The sequence below is a fragment of the Equus quagga genome, unplaced genomic scaffold (genome assembly GCF_021613505.1).
Source record: "Equus quagga isolate Etosha38 unplaced genomic scaffold, UCLA_HA_Equagga_1.0 203_RagTag, whole genome shotgun sequence".
NCBI classification, from domain to species: Eukaryota; Metazoa; Chordata; class Mammalia; order Perissodactyla; family Equidae; genus Equus; species Equus quagga.
The window spans coordinates 2826269-2854256 of NW_025798627.1; the positions used below are offsets into that span (position 1 = coordinate 2826269).

The 27988-nt window shown below is 42.6% G+C and overlaps 1 protein-coding gene across 7 annotated transcripts in view; it reads left to right on the plus strand.

Annotated features, from left to right (window-relative positions):
- The window catches only part of LOC124233492 (serine/threonine-protein phosphatase 6 regulatory ankyrin repeat subunit B), a 291043-nt gene that overhangs the window by 84273 nt on the left and 178782 nt on the right, over positions 1-27988 (plus strand). For all 7 annotated transcript variants that reach the window (XM_046650630.1, XM_046650631.1, XM_046650625.1 and 4 more), the window contains exon 2: positions 21718-21801. In XM_046650630.1, coding sequence (XP_046506586.1) covers positions 21718-21801 — 84 coding nt within the window. The remainder of the gene's footprint in view (positions 1-21717; positions 21802-27988) is intronic.

The following is a 27988-nucleotide window of genomic DNA, read 5'->3' on the forward strand; positions in this document are numbered from 1 at the left end:
TAAGCTACAACACTCACGGGAGCAGATTCTGCTCTAGATGCTCTGGCTTCATCAAAGGCTACAGGAGGACATTTGTCCCTGCAGCCTTCCCCTCTCCTCTGTGTGGCACTGAGGCCGTGCTCAGCTTCTGTTTCTGACCTCCTTTGAAGCTGCATCTCTCCACGAGGGAGGAATGACATCTGAGCCAAAGGAAGCCGACACATGCCATTCCAGTCCATGGCTCCTGGCCCCCTAATCTTGCCCAGACAAGATGTTCCAACAGATGGGGTGATCCTTCTCCCCTAAGGCTTGTCTTGCAAGAGGAGAATTTGCTTCCTTCCTAATCTCTGGAAGAAGGCGATGGGGTTAAGACAGGCATCAGCCTTAAGGAAAATTTCTGAGTGTGCCAAGTGTGTCTTTGATGTCTTCCCAAAGGAGCCACCTCAGTGTCAAGTCAGTGTAGACAGATCTGGATCTGGATCCAGCCTCAGTCCCTCGCTAGCTTTATGTCATTCCTGAGCCTCATCTTCCTCATCTGTAAAAGGATGACATTAGTAATAACTCATGTTAGTGGTGAGGTGGAAGCCACATGATGTATGAAAGTGCGTGGCATACAGTTGCAGCTCAGTAAATGCTCCTCACGGCTGCTCTACATCCTCAAGCCCAGTGATGGATCCAAGGGCCAGGGTGGCCCTTCTTAGGAGGCTCCAAATCAGATTTATTTTCTTTCCTTGTCTCTGTTGAAAAAACTTATCCTCCCCTTGCTGCTGATCTGTATTTAGGAATCAAGGAAAAACCCCGCCTAAATAAACTAATTCTCCTTAAGATGTGACTGAGATAATCTAACTCGCTCAGAGGTGATTTCAGCCTGAAGGGGAAAGTTTAACTCAAAGGAATTTCTGTGACTCAGAGAAGTCTTTTCAGCAGAAGGAGTGGGTTTCTGAGCAGTTTCGTGCTTTGCCCCTGTCCCCAAGTGAGGCCCCACAGTGCCCTCTCTCCCCACAGCCCTTATCTTCTAGCCGTGGCCATGTTTGCCCTCCCTCTTAGCTAAACTCTTGCCCAGATTCTTTGCTCTCCCGATTCTGAGGCAACGTGTGCCTTGTGCCAAGGCAGCGTGCTTGTCTGTCTGTCCTACAGAAATCAGAAGCAACTGTTTTAGCATTTAACCCTTTCTAGCTTTTCATGGCCATTTCCATCAACTATTCCAGTTCTTGGAGGAAAATAGAATAAAATAGTTAAATAAAAGACCGATCAACTTTTTATCTTTGTAAATAACTGATGGATCATGTCGGTTTCTCTTAAACTAGAGCAGCAAATAGGCCAATTGTTCTTGATTGTTAGCTGTTGCCTGACATACTTGAGTGTTGAGAAAGCTTCTGAGGTTGTGTCTATGTGAGATGGAAAAGAGTGTCATGCTTGATTAGTGATGTCTGCTAGAGGCACAGGAAGGGAAGTGGCAGCTCTTTGTTATATTTGTCATGCGTTTCTCCAGCTCTCCAGCCACTAGTCATTTCATCATTTTTCTCCTCATTTGCTCTCCCACTTGAGAGCAATTGGGGAATCAAAGAAGGTATTTTCAAGCTAGGTTTACTCTGGTAAATGATTTAGTAGGGCTGAAGCATGACATCAACTAAAACTTGTTTTCTGTAGATTTCATATTTATCCTATTCTTGGCGTCTATTCACATGAATAATTAAGAGTTGTTATGAAGTCAGGTTGTTGGATCCAGAGATCCATAAACAGCATCAGATTTGAGTCCATTCGAAGAAACTACTCAGAACATCTTGCCTTTTCATCTCTGAAGAGTCGTGAGCATGTGAACCGTAGGCAAGAAATGAATTGCATTCATGAGTCGCTTGAGCAGCACAAAGCAGAGCAAAGAGCTGCCTCTAATGGTATGGGCTGTTGTGTCCACTTTGCCTTTATTCTAAGTGCCTACTTTTCAGATAGCCTAATGGATGAATCACACTATGTTCTGAGAAAGGCAGACAAACAGCCTGGAGAAAATGGGTCACTTCCACGGGGTTTTGGGTTATTCTTCTCCAAGGTTACCATTAGAACCCATTTGAAAGCATTAAAATGAAAGCTCTTCTTGAAAAAGAGACACCCGGTGTGTGGCCAGCGGGCTTAACTTTGCCCACTCACCTCTCCCAGTGGGACACTGAACTAGTCTCTGGATGTTGAAAGTGGGGGGGCTAACAGCTCTTTCCTCCAGTTTTGTTTATCTTCCGTTCTTCCCTGGGGTTGGGGAGAGGAGGAGTGGATAGTCTGACAAGTTTTCCCAACAACTGAGGCGAAGCCGGCTAGCTCTCTTGCTGACCTCCATTTGGTTCTGGCCCCGTTGGCATGCGTGTGGGTTGTTATTGGCACCAAGTGTTCTCCACGAGGACACCTCTGGGCAGGTTTAGGTCACACCTTGGTTTCGAGGGTCTTCTGTGCAGTTACATAGAGAGAAAATATCTAAAATACTTAAATGAAAATTGAGCATCTCTCTGAGCATCCAGAGTAAAGCATATGTTTAGAAAGTCTGAGGAAAGCCATTTTTTAAAGCTCATCAGTACTGTCCAAGATTCCTGTAAAACTATAACCCGATAAAAGCAACCAAAGCCCCCATCACCATTTGGCATCTCCTCTTCTTTCCTTTCTGTACAATTTATAAAAGGGGGACTTGAACATTTTACTTTTAGGAATCTGCTACACTTATTATAAGCCGACTCTGTTTTGAGGCTGGCTCATTAGTACCCAGGGAATGTATACCTCTTCCTCGTTTCTGTTTTTCTCTGATTTGCCAAATGTAAAGGTTAGGATTATTCAACCATATAGGACATGATTTCTTTCTTTCTCTAACATTTTTGGGAAAGCAGATTTCGACTCAGTACTACCAGCCTGTGGGATGTGCTCCCCTGTGCTGGTGCACCAGAGAAAAGTGTACATACAACACCGTGAAAGATCAGCATGGCAAAAGAAGAAACTAGAAGAGGGCCTTTCTCAGTGACCTGAGATCAGTGGTAATTACGTGAGCTGGTGTTGTATGAGTCGTGTTTCAAGTGAAGAACGGAAAGGGGAGAGAACAAGTTCATTTGCTAATGTACTTTTTCTTTTGCTGGCCATTGAGATGCCGGAATGATAAAAGATCAGAGACATCATCTGAGAGGTCACAAAGATCACCTCTAAAAGAGAAGCCGCATAATGTGCCAGCCACAGGCACAGCTGTTGAATGGGGGGTGACTCTTAACTGGGAATCACTTTACTGGGATCAAGGAAAGGAATGAAAAGAATGTCGTGGCTGTGACTTAAACAACAAGGGCTCGGGGAGGGGCGTCGCGCATCGCAGCCTCACCTGTGACCTGCGGCTGAGACTGAATGGAGTTACTCAGGAAATGGAATAGTGCAGACTTCTGCGATCAGATCAGAGCACGAGGCGCCCCCCCCCCCCCCCCCCCCGCCCCGCCCCGCCCCGCCCCGCCCCGCCCCGCCCCAGGCCTCTTCAACGCCGCAGCGAAGACCCTTCCGACACCTGCCGCCTCCCCTCCGAGGGGAGGTTCTCTGGTTGCTTGTTCCGTGGCCACTTTTTGGGTGAATCCGAACCTGTTCCCAAAGCCGCTAGCAACTGTCCCAAAACACAGCAAGAGGAGTTTTCATTTAATTTAGTGTGAGGCCACATTTAGGAAGTTTTTAATAATTCTTCTAATTTATTAATTTAATATCTCATCCCCATTTTTTTTTTTTTTAGTCATTCTGTTCAAGGAATAATGAATTACAATGTAGGCCCATCCTTTTTAGTTTCCATGAATGAAATATACCAAGAGCAGGCAGTCTGATTTGCATTCTCGTATGTGAATATTAAGAATATAACTCTGAAGAGTACTGGCCTTATTAGGAGATAACTTTCAGGTTTATCTAATGGGGCTTTTATGCTTAATGATTTTCAGAATTAAGGATGGAGGAGAGAGGAGCCAGCCCCCTAATGTTCTTTACCTACTGTATTATTATTGATGACATAACCAACCAGCAATCTTTTTGCATATTATTTAATACTTTTGAAAATACTTCCACAAACATCTATTGCCTAGCAGAGGGCGAACTCCATGACAGCAAAAACTGTGCTTGTTTTTGCCTGTCTTTATGTCTAGGCCTGGCAGAGTGGCCAGCACATAGTCAGGGCTCTGTAATATTGTTTATTGAAGGAGGGAAGGAGGGAGGGAGGAAGGAAGATCATGGCTCTGCTTCTCAGCATCTGCCCTGCCACATCATTGTGTGGATGACCATCCTCTGTGAGCTGAAATTACTGCCACAGCCTTCTGTGTGGTCCCCCTGCCTCCAGTCGGTCCTGGCCTGCTGTCAATTTCTGCACTCACAGCCAGTCTGATCTTCATAAAATGAGATTCTGAATACATCACTCCCTTGTGTTGAGCCTCAACTGCTTCCTGTTTCTTTGAGGATAAATAACAAAGTCTTAGCATGGCACACGAGTGTTTGGGGCTCTGCCCTGCCCACGTTGCCAGCCCCACATCTTGTCACTCCTCTCCTTCTCTCCTTGCACACCGTGCTTCAGCCCCCCTGAGCTGGTCACATTTCCCCACACATGCCAGGTTCCCTCTGGCCTCTGGGACTCTGTAGATGTTGCATCCTCGGGCTAGAGTCCCTTTTCCCTTGTCCCCATAGGGCCCGGGCTTTGATATTGTCTCCTCCCAGAAGCCTTCCCTGATGCAAGGCTGGGTGGGGTGACCTTCCTGTGGGACCTACGACTTCTTACTGTGATGTAATTGCCTACCTTTCTGCTTCCCACTAGATTCCTAAGCTTCTTGAGGCTGGAGACTGTCTTAATCAATCATGGCTGAATCCCCTCCACCTAGTGCACTGCCTGGCTCGTCAAGGGCACTTGAGAAATGTCTGGTGAAAGGGTGAGAAGAGGGCGTTGTGATGTAGTTGGACTAGCGTGTGATTTGGAGCCAGAACGGTCTTCTTAGCACTTGGCGGTAACCTTGGGCCGTACTCAAACTCCCCAAGCCTTAGCTTCTCTCTCTAGGAAATGGGATGGAAGGCATCACTTCTGACCTCACACATGAGATGACATAAGGAAAGCATTTAGCACAGGCCCTGCTCCATAGTGAGCTCCAGTACCTTGTTCTTCCTTTCTTCCGTCTCTCCTTGCTTACCCTGCCAGTTTGGTAAAACCATGGACTAGAGCAGTAGAATTCTGCCTCCAAGTCAGAGGTTCAGTGCAGTGGTTTAAATCACCTGCTGGGCAGGTGAGCCACATTTTAAGAAATACACATTCCTGGGCCTCACCCCGTGGTTGTAGGATGGGGTCCTGGAATCTATTTTTTTCCAGGTTTCTGATGCTCTGCCACAAATGGGAGCCTTTGACCTAGTCCAATTTCTGACCAAAGCAGGAATCTTGCTTATATGACCTTTGCTGGAACACCTCGGGGATGGGCAGCTCGCTACATTTGAAGTCTCCTATTTATTGCTGGACAGCTGCTCTAATAGTTAGAAAGCCTCCCTTCTCCACTGGGCCCAGTTCTGCTTCCTGACAATGCCCGGGCTTTGGCTGGGGTTCTGTCTTCTAGAGACATGAGGATTAAGTCCACATGCTCTTCCATGTAGCCATTCTTTAGATATTGGAAGTTACTATTGCGTTCCTTCAGAGGTTTTCTTTTCCAGGCTAAACATTCCTGTTCCTATAAACTAGAGTTTGCTAACTGGCGCCTGTGGGCTACATCCGGTCCACACATGTGTTTTGTTTGGCCTGTGGGGTTTGAAAAATATGGAGTAAGTTGCCAACGTTTAAAAATCGGGCATTTCACTGAAAAGTCTGAAGCTCCAGCATGTCTTGAAGACCCAAAAGATCTGGAGTCATAATTCCAGCTTTGGACAGGACATAAATTCTTCAAATTGTTGCACAGATTTCCAGATTGTTGATTCAGCCACACCATAACATTGCCTACCCCACCACTTAAATGGTCACGTCACGTGTCTTTTAGACCTTTCGTTATTCTTGTCTTTTCCTATCTGAGCTCCGAAGTGTCAAGTGGTCCCATCGTTTTAAAAAGTTGTTTATTTTTATGATTACAAAAATAGTATTTAACAATATTTGACAATAAAAACTGTTATGGAAAATTGGGGAAATTACAGAAAAATATGACAGAAAATGCATCTGTCGATAATCCTGTTTAGCATTTTTATAAATTTCCTTCCAGTCTTTGTTTTTCTGTACACGTTTATATATTATGAAGCTGGGGTCACACTGTAAGTTTTGTAGACTGCTTTTTTTCCATCTCATTAAACTCTCTCAAAAGATCAATTTTAATAACTAAAATATTCTGGTTTATGTATTTATGTAACTTTTTAATGCATTTTATGTATTGTATTGTTTTATGTATTATAAACTTTTGCATATTGGACTTTTCATGTGTTGTATGTATTGTACATGTACATTTTATATATTGTACATTTTATGTATTGTTTTATGTATTGTAACTTTTTTTATTCTGGTAAAGTATATATAACATGAAATTTACCATTTTAACCATTTTATTATTTTTTATTTATTAATTTTTTTTAGAAAGCTTAGCTCTGAGCTAACATCTGCTGCCAATCCTTCTCTTTTTGCTGATGAAGACTGGCCCTGAGCTCACATCCATGCCCATCTTCCTCTACTTTATATGTGGGACGCCTGCCACAGCATGGCTTGCCAAGCTGTGCCATGTCCGCACCTGGGATCCGAACCGGCGAACCTCAGGCCGCGGAAGTGGAACATGTGAACTTAACTGCTGTGCCACTAGGCCGGCCCCTTAACCATTTTAAAGTGTACAGTTCAGTGGCAGTTAGTACATTTAAAATGTTGTGCACCCATCGCTATAATCTAGTTCCAGAATGTTTTCATCATCCCAAAAGGAAACCCGTTATCCATTAGGCTATCACTTCCTGTTCTGTCCTCCTCTCGCTCCCTGGCAACTACTAGTGTGTTTAATGTCTCTATGAATTTGCTTAATATGGATACTTCGTGTAAATGGAATCATACAACATGTGGCCTTTTTGTGAGTTTTGTGGCTTCTTTCACTTAGCATCATGTTTTCAAGGTTCATTCATGTTGTAGCATCTATCACTATAGTCATTCCTTTTTATGGCTGAATAATATTCCATTGTGTGGTTAGACCACATTTTGTTTATCTGTTCATCAGTTGATGGATATTTGGCTTGTTTCCACCTTTGGCTATTGGAATAGTGCTTCTATGAACATTCATGTACAAGTTTTTGTTTGAACACCCGCTTTCAGTTCTTCTGAGTATATAACTAGGAGTGGAATTTCTAGGTCATATGGTAATTCTATGTGTAATGTATTGAGGAGCTGCCAAACTGTTTTCCACATTGGCTACACCATTTTATATTCCCATCAGCAATGTTCCAATTTCTCCACATTCTCACCAACACATATTTTTTGTTTTGTTTTGTTTTAGCCATCCTGGGCTGTCTGAAATGGTATCTCATTGTGGTTTTGATTTGCATTTCTATAATGACTGATAACGTTGAGCATCTTTTCATGTACCTGTTGGCCGGTTGTATATATTCTTTAGATTTATGTATTGTAATTTATTTAATAATTTCCCCAGCTTTGACATTGGTTCCTTTCTAATTTTTGCGGTCATGAATATTGTTGTTATGAACATCTCTATACAAAAATTGTCTGCATATCTAGTTATTTCTATAGGATAGCTTCCTTGACGTGGGATTATGAGGTCAAAGCTATAATGTTTCTAAGGTCTTGATGTAAAGGATCAGATTCAGTACTGCATGTTTGAGGAGCACATAGAAGTTGCCTGGAAATCCTTTTTAAGCACGTGTGCTGGGATTTCCATCTCTGACTTAGCATCTCTGACCCGGACTCAGCATCAGGCTCATTGGAGTGGGACCCAATTTCCCAGGAGATTCTGATATGTAACCCAGCTATGAACCATTAGCCAAATTTCTTCTGCACCCATGTAGGTCTTCCAGAAATTAAAAGGGGGCAATCCAGAACTGCACATATTGATCGTCCCAGCTCTCTGACCAGTTCTGAGCAGGTTGGTCCTGCTGCTTCCACTGCCACGGGCAGCATGCTTGGTGGCCCTGCTGTTCTCCCAGGGTGGGCTTACTTGGACCCCTCCGTGGGCTTTTTCCTCATAAAATCTAATCTTCCCCTTCTTGTTCTTGAGGAGTTGATTGTTCTGAACCCATCTTTTCTGGTGAGGAAGCAGAGGTTTCTGTTAGCTTTGTGACTCGCTCTAGTTTTAAGATATCTACTGACCCCGTCTAGAACAGGCCAGGGCCTCGTGGGTCCTCAGATAATTTCTTTCCACTTCTCTCAGTGGCCTTGTTTCAACACTTTTGATTGGTCTTGATTCAAGAGGCGAAGTGTCGCCACACATGCCAAATGCACTCAGAGCGCTCTGAAATTGAGAAGAGGCCTCGACATGTCCCGGCAGGCCGTTTCTGTCACACGAGACCCTGGGGTTCCTGCCTTTGGCCAAGCCCAGTTCTGTCCCTGGGAGGAGGAAGGGCAGGCCAAAGTCCCCCTTCGTCGGGACAATAGGACCATGATCTTGAAAGAATAATGACCGCAGTGCACATTTTAAACCAGTGGAACGTTGCGCGTTGACTGGGTAACAATTGCTAAGGGTTTTGATGTTAGGTGTGTAGCATGGATTCCCAAATCTAGAGTTAACCTGCAAAGACAGTAACGGGGCCTCCACACCACTTAGAGCCAATGGCAGGGAGAGGGCGGGTGAGGAGAAGGGGGCGTGGAACCTCCAAGAAGGGAGCCACCTGTTCTCGTCAGCTGGGCCACAGGAGACATCAGGACACGGGCTTCCTCCCTGCCACCCAGGCTCAGGCCTCAGGCCCTCCTTGTTTGGGTTGGTGCAGCGGAGGTCAAGGGATTTTTTTCTTCCTACTGCTGAACAGAAACAGACAGCAAATTAGGTTTCATTTAAACTCAGTAATTCCCTCTCCTTATTAAAAGCCCTATTTTCTGCAATGCGACTGTCAAGATTATGTCTTAACTTGGCGTTCAAGTTAACAAGCTGGGAGTAAATTTGTTTTCCTCAGTTTAAAAAATATTAGACTAATTTTAGACTGGGAAGGGTGGTGGAAAAGAAGAGAATCTTAGACTTCCCTGTGGTGCCACCTCAGTTAAAAATCAGATCCAATTTTTAGATCTCAAGTCTTTGAGATAAGAGGCACGTTAATTTGCTCATGCCGAATTCCTCTTCAGGACTTTCTCACAGAGTGACATATTTTCAGTATCAAGGCAGAATATACCTCTGGCAGGTACACGGAGCCCTCAAATCTTATTTACCAATATGACAGTTTAAAACTTGTTATTAAGTATGTTTTATACTTCAGTGGGCTTGGTCAGTCTCACACATAGCATTGCAACGCCCAGTGAAACACCAGTACTGCTGGGGCGCGTTTATCAATACTAACGTTTTTAACAGAGTTTTTGATTCCCAAAAGAGCCCAGTGTTTTGGTTAAGTTACGATCACTTAAACTTCATTATTACTTTCCTCCATTTTATTCATTTTATTTTCCAGATGGACAGGAACCATTTAAATGAATGCTATTGTTTAAAGAGCACAGAACAAGGTGGTGTGTGTGTGTGTGTGTGTGTGTGTGTGTTGGCAGGGGGTGAGGTGGGGCTTGGAAAGGATAGGAGGGAAGAGACTTGGGGAGTCTGCTGGCTGGAAGTAGTGCATTTTAAATCAGGGTTAGTGTAATCCTCTGCGTCAGCTAAACTTGGGCTTCTTTTATGCCTTTAAGCAGAGACTGGGTGGGGGTGGAGGAGTATGAGAGGGACTCTTCGGAAATGTGGTGATTTGGGGAAGGGACTGCTTATTGTCACTCTCCTGAGTCTAAAGTCAGTGCTGTGCCTGGGCTCATTTGTCACTCCAAAATATAATTTTTTCCCCTCCATCCATCTAAACCATTCTCAGGCCTCTCTGTTCAAGCCCTGCCTCTTCCACACACACCACTGACTTATTAGCCCTTCTTGTTTCCCCTTTTTCTGAACCAGAGAAGGCCCCTGGAGTGTTAGGACTTAAAGGACCTCCGAGCTCTGTCTCTAGTCTGCCTGTCATGGTGCTGAAGGAAAACTTGGCATGCACTTGCGTGAAGTCTGTAGAACACGGTTCAGTCCTGTCTTACACAGTTTAATTGTTTTGTGTGGGTTAGGCTTATTTCCCCAGCTATATTTGGCAGTCTCTGAGGAAGGGACTATGTCACACATTTCTTTTGTATATTCCATAAAAATAGCATATAGTATGCGCTCCAAAAATGCCTTCAGCTCTGGTAGCACTTTTCTGTGAAATGCACCAGCCAGGACAGATGCCGATAGAGGCTTGTTTGTTGTGGCACAAACTAGAAACAACCTGAGTGCCCAACCAAAGGGGAATAGTTGAACATATTGTGATATACCCATATTATGGAGTATTATATAGCTATTCAAAGAAATGAGTTACTCCTACATCTAGTGCCCTGGGGGGAATGCCCTCAATATATTATTCTTGCAAATAGCAAAAAGGGAAATAGTAAAATTTCACTTTTGTGATAACAGTGTAACCTCTCTCTTCTGGATCTGTATTTCTACATATCAGCAGAAACATAGGAAAAGATGTGAAGGATACACACTGGGGTGCTAACATTAGAGGTGGGAAAGGTTATTAAGTTTCTTCTTTGCCTTGTCTTTGTATCATTGCAACAGGGAAACTGTAAAGATTAAAAACCAGCAAATGGGGCTGGCCCGGTGGCTTAGTGGTTGGAGTCACGTGTTGCGCTTCAGCAGCCCGGGGTTGGTAGGTCAGGATCCCAGGCACAGATCTGGCACTGCTCGTCAAGCTGTGCTGTGGCGGAGTCCCGCAGAAAATAGAGGAGGATTGGCACAGATGTTGGCTCAGCGACAGTCTTCTTCAAGCAAAAAGTGGAAGATTGGCAACAGATCTTAGCTCAGGGCCAGTCTTCCTTACACACACACACACAAAACAGCAAATCAAAGAGAAAGAGAAAATGTGTGGAGCTTTTCAAGCTTCAGAAAGTCCCTTTCCCATAATTCTTCTTTCCACTTTTCAAACTTTGCATGATTGGAAAAAAATGAGTTTTCTCTTTTGACTAAATTGTAGAATTAGGAAATAAAGATAGCATTATACTTGGATTAGGTTTTTTTTGTTTGTCCGTTTCTCAGCTCATGACATGAAGATAAGATGACGTGAAGTTAAGTTTTCTCCTGACCAAAACTTACACTGTGAAGGTAGCGCCCACCCCGAAAGCCTTGAGGCTCTGGTTTCTGTGGTGGAGAGGAGAGAGAGCAGCAGATTGAACAGATGCAGGATGCTAACTGACTTCGGAGCCCGAGTAACTTCCTGTCCCAGAGCTGAACAGAGCAGAGTAATCAGCTGCAGGGCCTTGCACAAGTGGAAAAGCAAAGAAAGTGAACACTGCAGAACTTCCTCTGCTGATGGTGGGGCCAGCTCTGCTCCAGAGAGCCCTGCATCTCACGGAGGAAGTTGGTGAGAGGCTTTCCGCATGTAGGCAGCCATGCCTGAGTGGGCTGGCTCTTGCTGCATTAAAGGTGGGGAGAGGTCACTTATCTTTTAGATCCACATCTTGGCCATGAAGAGTGCTTCCCTCACAACTCAGGGACACTCCATCCTCAAGACCTCTCACCCAGACTGTTGTTGCAGTCTCCGAACTTGTACGACTCAGGTCTTCTTCCAGGTCGTCATACAATCCATTTCCAGAGTGATCATCACTCCCCTGCTCGAGAACCATGCGTGGCTTCCCAGTTCTATAGAAGAGCCCAGATTTCTTAGCCTGACACTCAAAGCCGTCTATGATATGACCCCTCTCTACCTCTCGCCCTGTCCCTTCTCTCATGCTCCAGCCAAATGAAATTGTTCCCTGTATATGTTCATTCTTCCCAGCTTCTGCTCACATTCTTCTGAGGTACGACCACTCCCTTCCCATTCCATCCATCTCTACCTGTTTAAATCCTCTCCAGTCTTCAATATTCATGCCAAAGGCTGCGTCTTTCAGACCAGATGTGCTCTCTCATTCTTCTTCATGTACTTCTCCTGTGGTATTTACCTTACACTCAAGTTGTGTATAGTCATTCCTCTTACACCTTGGTAACTCCATCAAGGGAGAGACTGACTATAACATCTCAGTACCTGAATTTCTTACGCTTGGTAAATTTCCTTTGTTTAATCAATCTTTGTTGGATTGGGTCAAATATGTTTATCTGAAATGTACCAGATTAATTTTTTAAAAACATAGATTTCATTTCTTGTTGGCAGGGTGCTATGCAGAGACATAAAGGAAATATGAACTGGATTGCTGTCTCTGCAAAGAAATATAATGTGACCATCCTTTTTAGCAAAATTTCCCGTTTTGTATTATCTAATGTTTTTCAGCCTCTTGGACTCCTCTCTTCCTGCTGCCTTATCGTTTCCCGTTGACTTCTGTTGCTGAATGCCCTTGCTATGACATTGGGTGGGGAAAGTGAGAAGATGCTTCCTGGAAGACTACACTGAGAGAATCCCTAATAGATTTGACTTTCTTGTGACTTTCCTGTTTTTGTGGGCAGCAGGGGACCCTCCAGTCATCTCAGGCAGAGACTAATAGAGGTCCTGGTCAACCCCCTGCCTTAGATTTGGGAGTGATTTGAACAGCCCAGGCCAGGGCGGTGACTCAGTTTTGCACATCTCCTTCATCCCCCATCTGGCCCCCTGTGGAGAGGTGGGGAGAGCTTAACTCCTGTCTCCCTTTCCAAGGAATGCATATGGAATTCAAAGGAAGTGAACTGCAGAAAGGAAGGAGATTTAAAAGAAAACTCTCCTGGGCATTGGAAAGACTTGGTTGGGCAAAAAGTGCCTTTTGAAAGAATCCAGGTTCTAACAAATTTCAGACAAACCCAATTTGGAGTTTGTTTGAGTCTTGAATGACTTTATGTGATTGAGTTAATCCATATATCTCATACCTGGTACTTCCATCCCCCTCAAATATAGCAAGAAATTGCCACCTTCCTCATCAATGCCTTTCATTTCTGCACATTGATGTGATTGTTGTTGTTTTTGAAGGATGCTTGAATTGCATTATTTAGCTTCTAATTTCCAATAATTCTCAAAAATTATAATTACTTTAGGCCACAAGAAAATATTACTGTAGTTATAGACCATTTTCTATCATATTTTTTCTTTAGGAATACTATCTTATTGTTGCCCTTATCATGAAAAGGGATGTACATACGAGATATTAATAAAAAGTTGTGTTTGTTCAATGCATCCTAAGACTTAGAACCACTTTCTTTATCTAAACAAAGAAATTGCGCTGAATACACTTATTACCCTGATAATCATCTAGCTGTATAATTTTTTTCCCACAAAGGTCACTAAAGTGGCTTATATTGATTGGCATTATTAAATAACCCTCCATATTTGAAACCACATGAATTCAATATGCTATAGGATGCAGTTATACAAAGAATGTAACCAAAACTAAAATAGGAAATAAAACTTCTATAACAATTTTTCAAAACAGGACACTGTTGTGGAAGTATGTTGTTGTTCTGTTTGCATTACACTGATTTCAATATTCTCTATGAGCTAACCTCTTGGATCCTTTGTGCTCTTGCTTAAACTAACGTTCTTTAAAAGTTAACTCCTGAGCACCATTTAATTAACTTAGCTAAAGTTGAGATTTGATCTCAAGCCATTTGAAACTAGACAGAGTGAAAAAAGATGTGGGTAGTTGGCAGCAGATCCCAGTAAAAATATGGCATTTGGCAGAGCGCGTTGGCCTTGTTTTGCTTTGCTTTGGCTCTTTATGGATGTGGCCTATTTTTGAAATGCTGTGATTTAAATTCAGTGATCAAGTGACAAGTCTGACAAAACAGAACTTACTTCCGTGGAGGTTCTGTGGGGGGAAGAATGGAAGCGTTCCAGGACCTAAAGGAAGTAACCTCGATTTCACCTGGAAACATTAGTGTCTTGGGGGCAGGAGATTTGGGCTATATATAAAGAGTGAAGGAAAGTGGCCAAGACGCTGAGCCAAACTTGCATCCAGGAATAGAGCAGACATCAAAGAACTGAAAACTGTGTGTGTTGTTTCCACTCCGTTCCTGTAAGTAGCAACTGGGGAGCCTGAGATAAAGGAAGATGGGAGAGTTCTTTCTGTGATGCCTTGGATCGATTGCGGTAATCGTCTTCCAACTGGCTTCTCTGGCTCCATTCTCTCCTCCTCCAAAGCTCAGCGCACACTGTGGACAGATTAAATGTTTGCAAAAACCCTCAGCTGTTTTCTTGCTCAAGACCCGAGTTCCTATTTGCCCACAAGATTGGGTTAGGACTCCTTCCGCTGGCATGGCGCTCCCCCGACCTAGTTATTTGCTTTTCCAGCCTTTTCCTCTACTCTTCTCCAACGTGAAAGATTTATTCCAGTGTCATTCTTCATAATCCAGCTTAACACCTACCTTCTCCATCTTTTTGGTAATTCGAACTCACACTGAGCGCCCCTACTTTGAAAGATTATAGCTCTTTGTCTTCTATCTTTTGGCAAGATTGTTTTATTGTTAGTTATTTTGTTGAGAGTAACGATGCCTAGAAATATATACACATATAGAGTGACTATATGATGTAAATATGTACATCAACATGGAAAGGATATATATGGTGACATATTTCCTTAGTGAGTTATAAGGTATATAATATTTCTCCATAGGAAGTACATTGAAACTGAGGCTGAATTCCTTAGTATAAAATATATATAATATATTATATTTATTCTATATTCATCATCTTGTATTGTATTATATTGTATTACCTGACACACGAGAGAGAATACTGAACTGGGAGAATCAGGAAAACTAAGTTCTTGTCTCAACTTGGCCACTACCAGGCAAATCGTTAGACCCCCCCTCACAGCTCCAAACAGGGAATTCATCTCCTTTATGACCATCAGGAGATCAAAAAGGAAAAGTATAACTGTACACATGTGTGATAACCTTAAATAGTAAAGTTATGATTTCATATTCTCATCCAGAGGACATGAATATGTGCACCCTTTGATGAATCAAAGAAAGATGATGTATTATTCAGGTGAGTTGCTATTATTTTGACTTTTTATATTAGACCACGGAGTACAGAGAGGTTGAGTGACGTATTTGAGGTTGCCAGTGTGACGGAGGCCAGCTCGGGCTTGGTTTGGTTTTGCTCCCCTGCCTGAGAAGGCTTTTCTCCCACTGTCATGGGCCCCTTGGCTTTGTAGGTGGTGTTGAATGGATGATAATCCTAACTTGACTTATTTGCTCTGTAATTTTTTAGGAAATCTCCCTCAATCCCTTATTTTTCCTCTTGTAGGATGGATGGACTTACATGCACTTGTCTGTGAAAGTTTTTGAGCTTGTTAACTCAAAATCAACACTAATCACTATTTTTATAGATTATACGTAGGCATCGGGCCTTGTACAGAGGGCGTTGCATATATTATGTCATTTCTTAAACACATCTTGTAAAATGGCCATGATAACCCCATTTTACAGATGAGGAAACTAAGGCTAGGATTTAATCCCAGGTCAGTCTGATACCCTATTAATCTCCCCACTATGGAAGAAAAAGAGAGAGAGATCTCAGGTCTGTAAAAATGAACATTGCCTCCAGATTTCAATTTAACCAATACTGTTGTTTCATCATTTCCTTTTACCTAATCTTTTGTGAGTGACTAATAGCAAAGTTGGCGTGCCTGGGTTTCATTTTCCCTTGGGGTAGCTGTCCTCTGGTGAAGGCGCTAGTGAGTAGCATTAAAGAGCAGAGATGCAGCCAAGGAGGAGCTCAAGAAAGCAAGGCGCAGCAAAGGATGTGAATGTTCCCCAGACTGGAGAGTTGGTCCTTGAACAACTATTTCATAGTCAATCCCATGTATTATCTTCATTCTAGAAAAGGTTAGATAATAAATTAATTTTTCCATTTTCTGATTAAATATAGTCCTTTTTTTTTTTACAGTGTTTAAGTATAGAGTTAAGAAATAGCTACATATAGAGAGGATATTACTGATACTTGGAATTTTATGCTTTTTTTGTTTTTAATAATAATTGGAAATATTATAGACACTGAACGCTGCAGCATAGGCTGTAGGAGACATTTTCAGATATGTAGTCCTGTATTAAAAAAAAAGTTTATGAGGATTCAGTATATTTTGTACAGTTCTTAAGGGAAACAGGTTTTGATTTTATGATCATCATTACATTTCTGTGATGGAGTGAACTTCTCCCCAAGTAAAGAGTGCTCTGTATTCAGGGAGCACTTAATGGCCTCCTTTCAGCAGATCACACAGCAGGACCCACATGAATAGAGCTAACAAGTTTTGTCCATTAAGTCTAGTGACTTGAACAAATTTTTATTATCCTTTTGTAAAAATCCAAGCACTGCCTCATACAAAAACCGGTTGTTACCTAATGAAGTGTTTCAGTGTGTTCGTATAAGTTGATGGTTTCATGTGGCCAGATTATTGCTGCATCAGCTATAAGCTACTAATAACGTGCTCCCATCTTGCATTAATGATGTACTATACTCAGGATGCTCAAGTATGGACAGATGTTTAGCAATATCATTTTTTGCTCTTGGCTATTGATTGATTCCCATCACCCGTTCCTGATTAGAATGCAAGATGTTTTCCTTTAGATTTAGAGTCTTTAATTACTCAATCTAATCAAAAAAAGACAAGCAACACCCCAGGAGTTGGAATGACATGCTGGAGCATCTTCTTGGACTTACCATTGGCTGTAGTTACAGATGCTCAGTGACAGCCTCTATCACTCTGCTTATCTTCGAAAGCCAGTTTTTTCAGTCAAGAACATGCAGCTCCCACAAAGGGAATGTGAAGTGCACTCTACAAGGTTTTAACAAAAAACACATTGGTGGTTTCACTAGGGGATTTTGGAGGAGGGACCCACAGCCTCATTGGAGGAGGGGGTGGGTCCTCTCAACTAGCTGTGCTCTCACTGTAGGACCCATGAGGTACTTTACTCCTAAACTAATGGCATGTCTGGTGCCCCTAGTAGCAGTTTTTGAAGGTAGAATTGAGGGAATAATTGAATTGGGTTTTGCAAATGATGAAAATGATACATTAACACCTGAGTTTTAGATAGCTTTATTCTTATTTCCTAAACACCTGGACCCTTGGGGATCAATAGGGAAGGCTTCTTGGTTTTTTGTTTTGGTATGTACATAGGGTGTGTGTTTACTTATTACTAAGAACTCTCTCAGAAGCCTGAGTTCTTCTATGTCTTGAATAAAGTGGATCCTCCAGCTTCCTTCTTTTAATTACGCAACCTGAACATTCACTCTTATCTCCCAGGTAACAAATTACCATCTTGCTCCCCCTAGTGGAATTGTCGTTCTACTTCAAAATTTGAGAATACTGTCTCAGTACATATTTGATTTAGTGTCTTACTTTTGGAAATCAGATATTTTCCCAATTTCTTTTCAAAGACTGAGAATAAAATAGAAAAATATTGTGTTGGATGGGCTGATAGGGGGATGGGTAGAGAAAGTGGCTTGTTGCTGATAAGCTTTCAGTTCCTAGTGTTAGCAAGGTTAGCTACATAACGTATAATGGCTGCCAAATTCAAGGGGCCCCTCTGCTCTGCACATCTGTCTTAGAGGGGTCAAGTGTCATCAGCCTGGCAGACAGTCTCCTCCAGAAGGCAGCTGTCAACACTCCTGGCAAAGATGGGAAGGTGCTGGTATTGATGATGTTGAAAGACAGAGACAGGTCCTATCCTAATATTGAACCCCACTTGTGCCATTGGTAAAGTAGCCCAGGAAGTGTCCTTCTGCCTTCTGAATCTATGTGAGGGACTGTGCCAATATCCACGCACATGGCAATCATTTCCAGTTTACAGTTGCTAAGCATGTCAATAAAATTTTAGTAATTGAAGCTGAAATTATAGCATACCTTTCTTAAGAATTTAAATTTATTTAGGGAATGATAACCAATGGTTTCATGGCATTGGAATCTCTCTCTCTCCTTTTTTTCTGCCACTATTTGTTTTTCACAACTTTGACCCTTGTTATAAATTTGTGTTTATTTAACTTTGTACCCCGTTGCACACTAAGCACCCTATTTTATATATGCTGGTATCGAAGTGTGTGAAACTTCAAAAAGAAATACCAGTACTTGCCAAGGCTTGGGACTCTGCTCTTTCGCAGGTAAGACTTATCAAGTTCAAAGCAAAAGCTGCAAAAGATAGCGTGGTTGCCAAATTAATGGTCAACAGAGTCAAGTACCTGATACCTATGAGCAACAATATTTAATTAGAATGTCCCCCCTTTCTTAAAATCATGTAATAGAGATAATATTTGGATATGTCTTTTTCTAAATATTTATTCTCAGGGTAAGTGTTTATCTAGGGAAAAATAAAACAGCAGGATTGTGTTAAAATCCCCACAAAAGGGAATGCCAAAGTGCTCTCTGGGCATGTTTTATTTGGGAGCGTGGAGAAAAAAGGAAACACCCGTAATGTTTTTTTAGAAAATACTACTTGCTCAAGAGTCACAGTAATTTTGTTCAAGAATTACATCCATGCAAACGCAGCTTCTTTTCAAGCAAAGAGTGAATCTGTGATGCTCTGGTTTGGAATCCCGTGATGCTTGGATTCACAGTGTGAAGATGATGTTGTGTTGGCCACACAGCACAGCTGGGGCTAGAGATGTCCATCTAGCAAGGCTTTGGGCTCTGGAGAACAGACCCTTTTCTATTCCACAGACAGTGTGAGGGATTTGTCTGTGAATCAACGTGTATCTCTGTGCATACACACATGAGTGTAAATACAGATGTGTGTGTACATTTGCAAATGTAGGTGTGTACATGTGGGTATATGTATTCCACACGTATAATAATAGTTCAGCTTCTTCCCAATGGGTGCTGGGAATTCTGTGCATTGGCAATACTCTCCAAAGCAGCTTCTGGCAGAGCCAGGCCTAGAGGTGCTGGGAAAGTGTGCATACTGGGAATTCTGTGTGTTGGTGAGACCCTTTAAAACAGTCTCAGGGACTGGGCCTGGCATGTTTGGGAAGCCCTACACACCACTCCCTGCTGAAAGACTGTGCTGGCGTCCTTGTCTGGCAGCTTCATCAGGGTGGCTCTCCTTGGGAACATTCCAGCCGTAGCTTGGAACTCTTGTCTTTCTTGAGAAGTGTGAGGACCGAATGTGACAGAATATCTGTACACATTCCTTATACTCCTGAGTGATGAGAGGTTTGCTTACCTAGCTGTGTTCCCTTAAAGTGACTAACCTGTGGTGCATTAACTCCTGGGATATGTTTGTTCTTCAGAATCTTAACTTCTCAACTGTTGATTGATTACTGTTGATTTAACATCAAAGTCTTGTCAGACTCTGCCTCTGCTTGTCATCCTGTGGTTATTGGGCTTTCATATTTGTTTTCTCTTAAGATTCAAAAAGGCAGAAAAGTACACACAAGTGTTTGGCCACCAGCACAGCAGATGGAGAATTATGAAACAGATAAACAAGTTTCAATATTTTTGTTGAAATCCTGAGTTTGTGTCTGACTCTGTGTTTTCTATGAAACACAGTCCTTGCTACAGGGCAGATAACCTGGAGACCTGGTTGGCAGGCCGTCAGCAAGCGTGTGGAAGGATCTCCTTGTCCTTAGGCAGAACAGCCAGCTGAGACTGAACTGGCAGAACACTTGTGTTCTTCAAGGCTTCTTTCCTGCTGCTCCATTGTTGGCAATTTGAGAAACTCTCTCTGAATCACACACCTCGGCAAGGAGGTTGAATCGAGAGGGCATTTTGAGTAAAAAAGAGATACATCTGTCCGCTTGCTGGAAACTTTTATGGCAGAGGGGAACACTGTGGACAAATTTCTGGCATATTGGAGTATTTATCTGCTATTTAACATTTTTCATATAGTACTGCCTCAAGTCCTCATACTATATCCGACTGACAATATTGGTCCCCCCAAATAATAATAAACACTGTCAAAACCCATAAGGCAACAGGAGGTTAAAAAAGAGAGAAGGAAATTTATAAGGAATATGAGGACTCGGATTCTCAAGGAAATGAACAGGGAGAGGTCAGGTGAGGCTAATGATTGTACCTTAGGCCGGTGTTCACCAGTTCCGAAGATTAAGTGGGCTTTTACGAAAAATCTGGATTCACAGGCCTCTACCCCAGATACAATAAATCGGAACCTGCAGGGAAAGGATCTGGGAATGTTGGCTTCACAAACATCACAAGTGATCCTTATGGTCAGACAAGTTTGGGAAATTGCCATCATCTAATTGCCTACTAGGATTTATCTTCCAGCTGTGTTTCCATCGCCCTTTATAAATCCTCTGCTGTATGTTGGGTCTTGTTTAATGGATGTGAGTTCAATGGTAAGCGCTCAGGAGCTAATCCTAGTATCCAGTATCTAATTGCCTAAAGTATTTCCAAAATTTGTGAGTGAATGTGTGTGTGTGTATGTGTGTGTGTTTGTAATCGCCAAGGTTTTTCAAGTTTGAAAAAAAAGAGTCAAATATTCCATAATGGCATCATTAAACATTTCTTAATGAAAACATCTGTTATTTGTGTAGGGTTGTATGGTCAAAGAGAGTTTTCCAATATATGAACTCATTTGTTCCTAATAACAATCCTATGAGTGATTGGGCAGCAAGGTCATGCTCACACCCCAGATTACACGTGGGAAGGGGGCTCACATGTAGCCGGCGGTGGTGGAGCTGCTTTGATCAGGACCCTTCACCAGGTGGGGCAGGCCCAACACCAACCCAGGAGCCCACCAGTTTTCCTCTTTTACCCCACACTCTAATCACCAGGTTGACGACAGCATTTCTAATAGATCGAGTTCCTTGCGTATCCACACTTTTGCACACCCTGATCCGTCTGCCTGGAATGCCCTTCCTTCCCTGTCTGCAACGCACACTCATTCATTAAGACGTCTCCCAGGAAGCGTTTCTGGATGCACTCTTCTCCTCACCCTACCTGCCACCCAAGCAGAGCTAGTTTATCTTCCAGCTGTGTTTCCCTCGCCCTTTATAAATCCTCTGCTGTATGTTGGGTCTTGTTTAGTGGATGTGAGTCCAATGATAAGCACTCAGTAACACCCCTTCTTGCTTTGCACCCTGCCGTTATATTTTGAGCAGGCAGTGGGATGTAATCCCACCTTAAACACTCAGTGCTTGTTGGCTAACGTTATGGGGAATGTTTGGGAATGATTTCAAGGGTTTTCCAAACATTGACAAAAATGTGTTCAGGTGGTCAGAACATGGCCATTTCCATCTTCTAGGAAGGGAATTATTTGAGGGTACTGTGGAACATTGTCTAAGAGAAAACGGGGGAACGATGGGGCTGTATGCACAAGACCACAGATTTGGGAGTTTCCTTGATGGAGAATTTAAGGGGCTTTCAAGGACATCCACAACTATGAGTGATGTTTGTGTTATACTCATAGCCCCAGCTTAGATGTGATTGTCATGGCTTTTGAATCGTATTATAGTTATTTCTTTGTGAAAATATCTCCCCCACTAGACTTCTAGTGAGGGTGGATCTGAGCTATACTTATCTTTGTCTGCCAATTGATAATTGTTGAATAAACTTTTGGGGAACAAATCTTTTAGCCATCTGCATCTGAATGCAATCAAATATATTTAATTATAGTTCTCATTCAAATTCTCCTGTGTTTGCAGCCACCACTGGTCCAAGCAATCTTCAGTGGTGATCCAGAGGAGATACGGATGCTCATTCACAAAACTGAAGATGTCAACGCTCTGGTAGGAGATGCTATGGTTTTGCCCGCTCAGGCCCTCTTCCCCTTTCCTGTACCATGGACTTCTTTAGTATCTGGTGAAAGCTCTGGACTGCTTCTCAGAATTCTGTTTTTAAATCCACGAAATAAAATCTATAGGGTTAGAAGGGAAATCAATTATATTGAAATATAGTTATCAAATTGTTAAAAATCGAATGTGTGATGTAATAATATATATGTTTCTTTGTTAACACATTTAAATAGCAAGATACAGCAGAAGATCTAGTAATGGCCATAATTTAAAAATAGTGATGAGCATGATCAATATTTTGAGTTATCTGTGACTAGTATAATGGGGTATGAACATACCTGTGATTTCTGTTGGTGACCAAATCACAGTTACTGCTGCCACTACTGAGGTTTGCTGCCTACATTCATAATGGATGGAAACGTGAAATTTCTATTAGAAGTTAGTGAAAATAAAGATGTAGTATTTTTACACCTAGAACCCATGCCCTACAGCAGGGGTTGACAGACTGGTCCATCACCTGTTTTTGTACAGGTTACCAGCTAAGAATGGTTTTTATTTTCTAAATGGCTGAAAAAAAAAATGAAATGAAGAATCATATTTTGTGGCACATGAAAATTATATGAAATTCAAATTTTCATGTCTGTAAGTAAAGTTTTCTTGGCAGACAGCCATGGCTGCTTTCGCTCTGCAACAGCAGAGTTGAATAGTTGTGACAGAGACTGTATGTGGCCTGAAAAACCAAAAACACTACTGTCTGGCCCTTTAGAGGGAAAGTTTGCTAACCTCTGCCCTGCAGGGCCTGTGAACCTGGGATTCATGGATGAACTAGGCATCCTATGTGCGCTCTGAAATCGTATGTAAGGTACGTGTGCACTTGTGGACATATATTTTTTTCTGTGAAAGGGTAAAGGCATTTCATTAAATTCTTAAAAGGATCTATGACCCCCAAAAGATTAAGAACCACAGGATCTGGAAGTTCTTGAAACAAGCAAACCTGCAAGGAAGAAAGGTGAAAAGAGTTAGTCAATAATTTACCTTTTTAATAGTTTTTGAGACCTAGATCGAACAAGCAATTATGTGCAGTATATGCTACTAATTCTCTTAATGTAACTCAATTGCCTAACTGCTCCAGTCCATCAGGGAGAAGAGCTCTCTTTGAAATCTCTAGTGTTAGGTAGAAACAGCAAAAGAGTCAAACCCATCTCAGTGTGAGAGCTTTGCCGGGGGGAAATGAATTATGTGCAAGGTTGTCTCTCCACCCGGTCGGCTGAATGCTTTATTCACAAGGTGAGTCATTTGGTGCAACCCTTGTTCTGTGGCCATGCAGGTCGATGTGGCTTTTTGAAAAAGCTGTTGACAGCTTCTCTCCAGTAGGCCCTGAAAACAACGGGGCAATGTTTTGTGACATTTTTGCAAGGTAAGCACAGAAGAGGCGAGGGCCAGACTACTCGAGCAGGCACTTGGGCATTTGTCCAGGGCCTGTGGGGCGTGACCTGTACTTCTGAGAGGAGGCGAGGCAAGGGAGCTGACTGTCCAGTGTTCTGACAGCACTGGAATCTGCCCAGCCCGTTCTGTGGCTGTGGCTCAAGCCCGGGCAAGCCCAAGGCAAGGTTGCTATCTTTTCCTGATCGTGAGCAAATAGGACTTTTGTTCAGTCATACATACCAAGTGAGATCGTACTGTCTTCTGAATAGCCTTTATTTCTTCTTAGGAAAGTGACAAACAGTTGCTGGCTGGTAAAGGGTAGGAGAGCTTAACTTGAGTTGTAACCCAGCTGTATTACTGAATTAGTTAGGTAGGTTAACTACTATAACATGTAGACTCCTAAATGTGTCATGGCTCAAACATAAGAGAAGTTTAGTTCTCTTACGAACAGATAAGAACAGAGGGCCCCTTTTCCACATAGGGTCCCAGGTATCATCCTTTAAGGTCACCCGAGGGGTCTGCTTCCAGTTCTGCCAGCCACAAGGGAAAATAGAGCATAGAGGCAAAGCGCGGGAGGATTTTTATGGGTCAGCTTGGAAGTGGCATCATCACTTCCACTCACATCCCATTGACCAGAACTCAGTCACATGCCATACCTAACTAGACGAGAGCCTGGGAGATTACTGTGGCTGTGCCCCAAAAGAGTCAGAGAACACGGACTTTGGTGACTAGTCAGCAATCTTGACCACACCAGTTTTTCATCTTACAGAATTCTAGGGAGTTCGAGCGGTCCCACTTACTTCTCTGTGCGTGTCTTATTCACTCAGCAGTTGTTTACAGAGTTCAGACCTTGTGCTAAGTGCTAGGGATACAGCAGTGAGAAGACAGCTTTTACCCTCATGGAGCTTACAACATGGCGAGAAGGCAACAAAGGGAAACCATACTGAGGTGTGTTTTTGAAAGGGAAAATCCAGGCCCCTGTGTCAGGGCCTGCGTCAGTCATGAAGGACTGGTGAAGCGTTGTGTAAACTGAGACCCAAGGGCTGTTACTGTGGAAATGGCTTTGTGTTTGTGGTCTGTTGGATGTGTGGCAGCAGAGAAAGGTGGCATAAAGGGAAGGAGAGGAATAAATGAATGAATGAGTGGTTGAATGAGTGAATGAACAAACGCAAGGAGGGGCTGAGTTCCTTAGGTTGATGGAATGGCTCTTCGAGGCTCCCGGTCCCTTTCCTCCACTGTCGCCTCCTCAGACTCCCTCTTCAGTCCCCTTTCCCTTCCCTCAGGTGAGAACAAGAAGGTGGTTTGATCCCCTGCCCTAGTGTCAGGGGTGTTGGGGTCACTGAGGTGGCCTCTTCAGGTCCTGCTTTTCTTTTGCCAACACTAATGAGCGGTCAGTCGCCTTGACTATTTTGCTGAAGGTGGATTAGGCGGTTTAGGGGAAGTGGTTGTTAACAGAGGGCGTAGGGAGATGGAAGACAAATAAGGATTAGAAATCTCAGCCTGGAGACTCATTTTAGGAGGGAAGAGCAGCTGCTAACCGGCACATTTCAATGTCAAGGAAGGAAAATAAATAAGGAGGAGCCTCCTGTTGGCGGGAAGCCAGTATTTGTCTTCTTCCCTTCTCGCTGTGCTCTTTCTCTCTCTGCCCCTATTGATTCACTTCCTTTTTCTTTCTGCCCTAGGTTCTGATCTGTGGCCTTTCTTCTTCTCTCCCACCCTCGCTGTGTCTTCTGATGGGTCACAGGTTATTTGGTGTAAATACGCTTTGATTAGCTGATGCTGATCTAGGAAGGAATCTCATTCAGCTTTCCCTCTTGTGTTTTGCCAAACTTTATTTCCCACTAATAGTATTCATGAACCCTATGCTTCATCCAAACCAAATGACTCAACCCATTGGTATTTAGTCTTCTCTCACTTCTCCTCTGTTCCAATCCCATCTGCCCTCCAGACCTACTACTTCCCCTATTTTTTTTTTTTTTTTTGGAGAAGATTAGCACTGAGCTAACATCTGCTGCCAATCCTCCTCTTTTTGCTGAGGAAGACTGGCCCTGAGCTATCATCCATGCCCATCGTCCTCCACTTTATATGTGGGACGCCTGCCTCAGCATGGCTTGCCAAGCAGTGCCATGTCTACACCCGGGATCCGACTCTGTGAACCCTGGGCCACCGAAGCAGAACGTGCGAACTTAACCGCAGCGCCACCAGGCCAGCCGTTACTTCCCCTGTTAATTCTCCTAATTCTCACTTCCTTTCTGCTGCCTTCTCTGCCACCTTCCAACTCAGCCAAAGAAACCCACCTCTTCTCTCAATTCCCAAAGCTCTTTGTACCTCACTGATCACTTTATTTGAGTTATTTATGCCTGTGTTTTAGTTTTCAGGGACTATGTGTTTGATGACATGATTGCTGTCATTCATTCTCATTTGCTCAATAGCCCAGTCCAGTTCTTGAAACACATGTCGAGTGAGTGACTAAACTTCGCTTTATTACTTACGTGGAGCCAATGTGTCATGGCCTATTTTTCATTTTTGTCCATGAGGATAAGTTGTCAAACAGTGCCTGACTTAGTGTCCCTCGGGCTTCAGTTGTGAGATTGAAAATTCTCTTCGTAAGAATGAAAATCTGTAGATGGGTTTGAGGAGACTCTCAAGGCTGAGGAAGGGTACTCTGAGTTTTTTTGTGGTTTCTCTGGCTAGTGGCATGTCAGGACCTGGAAATGTTGGAAGACAGTTCTACGCTCTGAGGAATCCATTTAAATTCACCCAGTTGTGGCTGATAACAAGAAAGGTTTTAGGAGCCTTCCTCAGACTAACCAAATTGGGCCCAAGGTAGAGCATCTGAATTCAAAATGAACACAGGGATTCTGAAAACAAAGATTTGAGCTCCCTAAAGGCATTTTTGGGATTATGCTATGACACCATGACATTAACAGAGAGTTTTACTGTGCCACGCTGGAGGAGAGATAGAGACAGACCGGCGCCTGTCAGTGGTGAGTGGTGAAGACAGGGAGGGAACCGTGCCATGTGAGGAGTGATTGAAGAAACTGGCGATAGACTTGGGAAGGACAGGAGAAGTGTCCCACATAGTTCAAACACTGTCAAGTTAAAATGGAACCAGGCTTACCATTATGTCATGTGGTTGTAAGCTGCAGAAAATAAGATTTCAGCTCAAAATAGAAGAAATAAGTAAATAGACAGAGCTGTCTAAAGAAGTAATGAGTTGACTTGACAAGTAATAAGCTCCCTGAAAGACCACTGGACGGGAGGTTCTGAAGGCGCTGACAGTGGCACGTATGGCTCCTCTCTCCTGTGTGCCCTCAGCCAACGTTGCTAATGGTTCATGACATTTTTTGAGTCTTAAAGACCAAAATTTCTTCTCAGGACAGTACTATTAAATTGAAATTGGCCTGTTAATTGAAACCTCCTTCCCATGGCTGGACTAAGTGATGTTTAAAGTCTCTTACAATTGTAAAAGATGACAGTTCCAAGATTTGTAAGTCCCATGTGATAGCAAACCCCTAATACTTATTTCTTTTTTTAAAGCCATCACAAAGAGAATGAATACACACACACACACCACACGCACACAGGCGTGCAACCATTATCATACCAAATAAATTAAAAATAATCTCTCAGTATCATCTACCCAGTGCATATTCGATTTTATTTTGTTCCAATAGTCTCAAAGATGTCTTTTTACACTTGGGTTGTCCCCAAGTTAATTATTTTAATCCTTCTATTTTATATAAAAAAATGATTTTGTCCAGCTGTTAATGTTTGTTATTAGCCCTAACAGGATTTGGCTCAAGTATATCGGTACCTTTTGCTTAGTCTCTCCATTTCCAAGAAGGGAAGGGATGATACGTGAATATAATAGTATAAATCTTGGGGTGAAAAACTTATGTTGGCAAAGAACTTATAGTGAGACAAAGGGGAGGCAGCTAGTAAAGCTGCAGCTCTTGACTGTGGGCATTGATTCAGGTGATGGTAGCCTGCTAGTCCCAAGATCCATGTGAGAAGAAAGAAGCTGTGCCAACACTGTATGATGAGGGTTTGTAAAAATGAATGAGGCAAATTATCAATAGTTAACTGGTTCTTTGTTCTTGTGTGTTTGCGTAGAGATGTTGCACTATTTCTTTTTTTGGTATGTATATATATTGCAAAATGATCACCACAGTAAGTCTAATTAGCATCATCACCATACATAATTACTTTTCTTCTTGGATGAGAACTTTTAAGATCTGCTCTCTTAGCAACTTTCAAATGTGCAATACAGTTTATTAACTGTAGTCACCGTGCTGTACGTTACATCGCATGACTTATTTATTTTATAACTGGAAATTTGCACTATTTCTTTTAAAAATAGAATGTATTTTTTGAATCTACTGGGAAGGGTGCAATATGGCTCTACCTAAAGAACTTTCAGTGATAAATTTAATATCTTCTCTAAATTTTTCTCAGCTTGATTCTATCATGTCAAATGCCTTAGAAATACAACCTATATAGCACAGCCTTTTAAGCTTCCAGGTTTTTGTGTATTTTCTCTCACCTACATATATATTACTTGATTTTTCTTTTTCAATAAGGAATTTGGTATGAGGATAAAGACTTGAGATGTTTTGTTAGCTTTGAGACCTAGGTACCCTCTAAATCAGACCTAAATCAGAAGCTGCTGGGAATCAGGAAGCTGCAGGCGGGAGTGGCAACCTCAAGTCCTGTAAATGATGGACGTGCATGGTCACTGGGCCTGATGACCCAC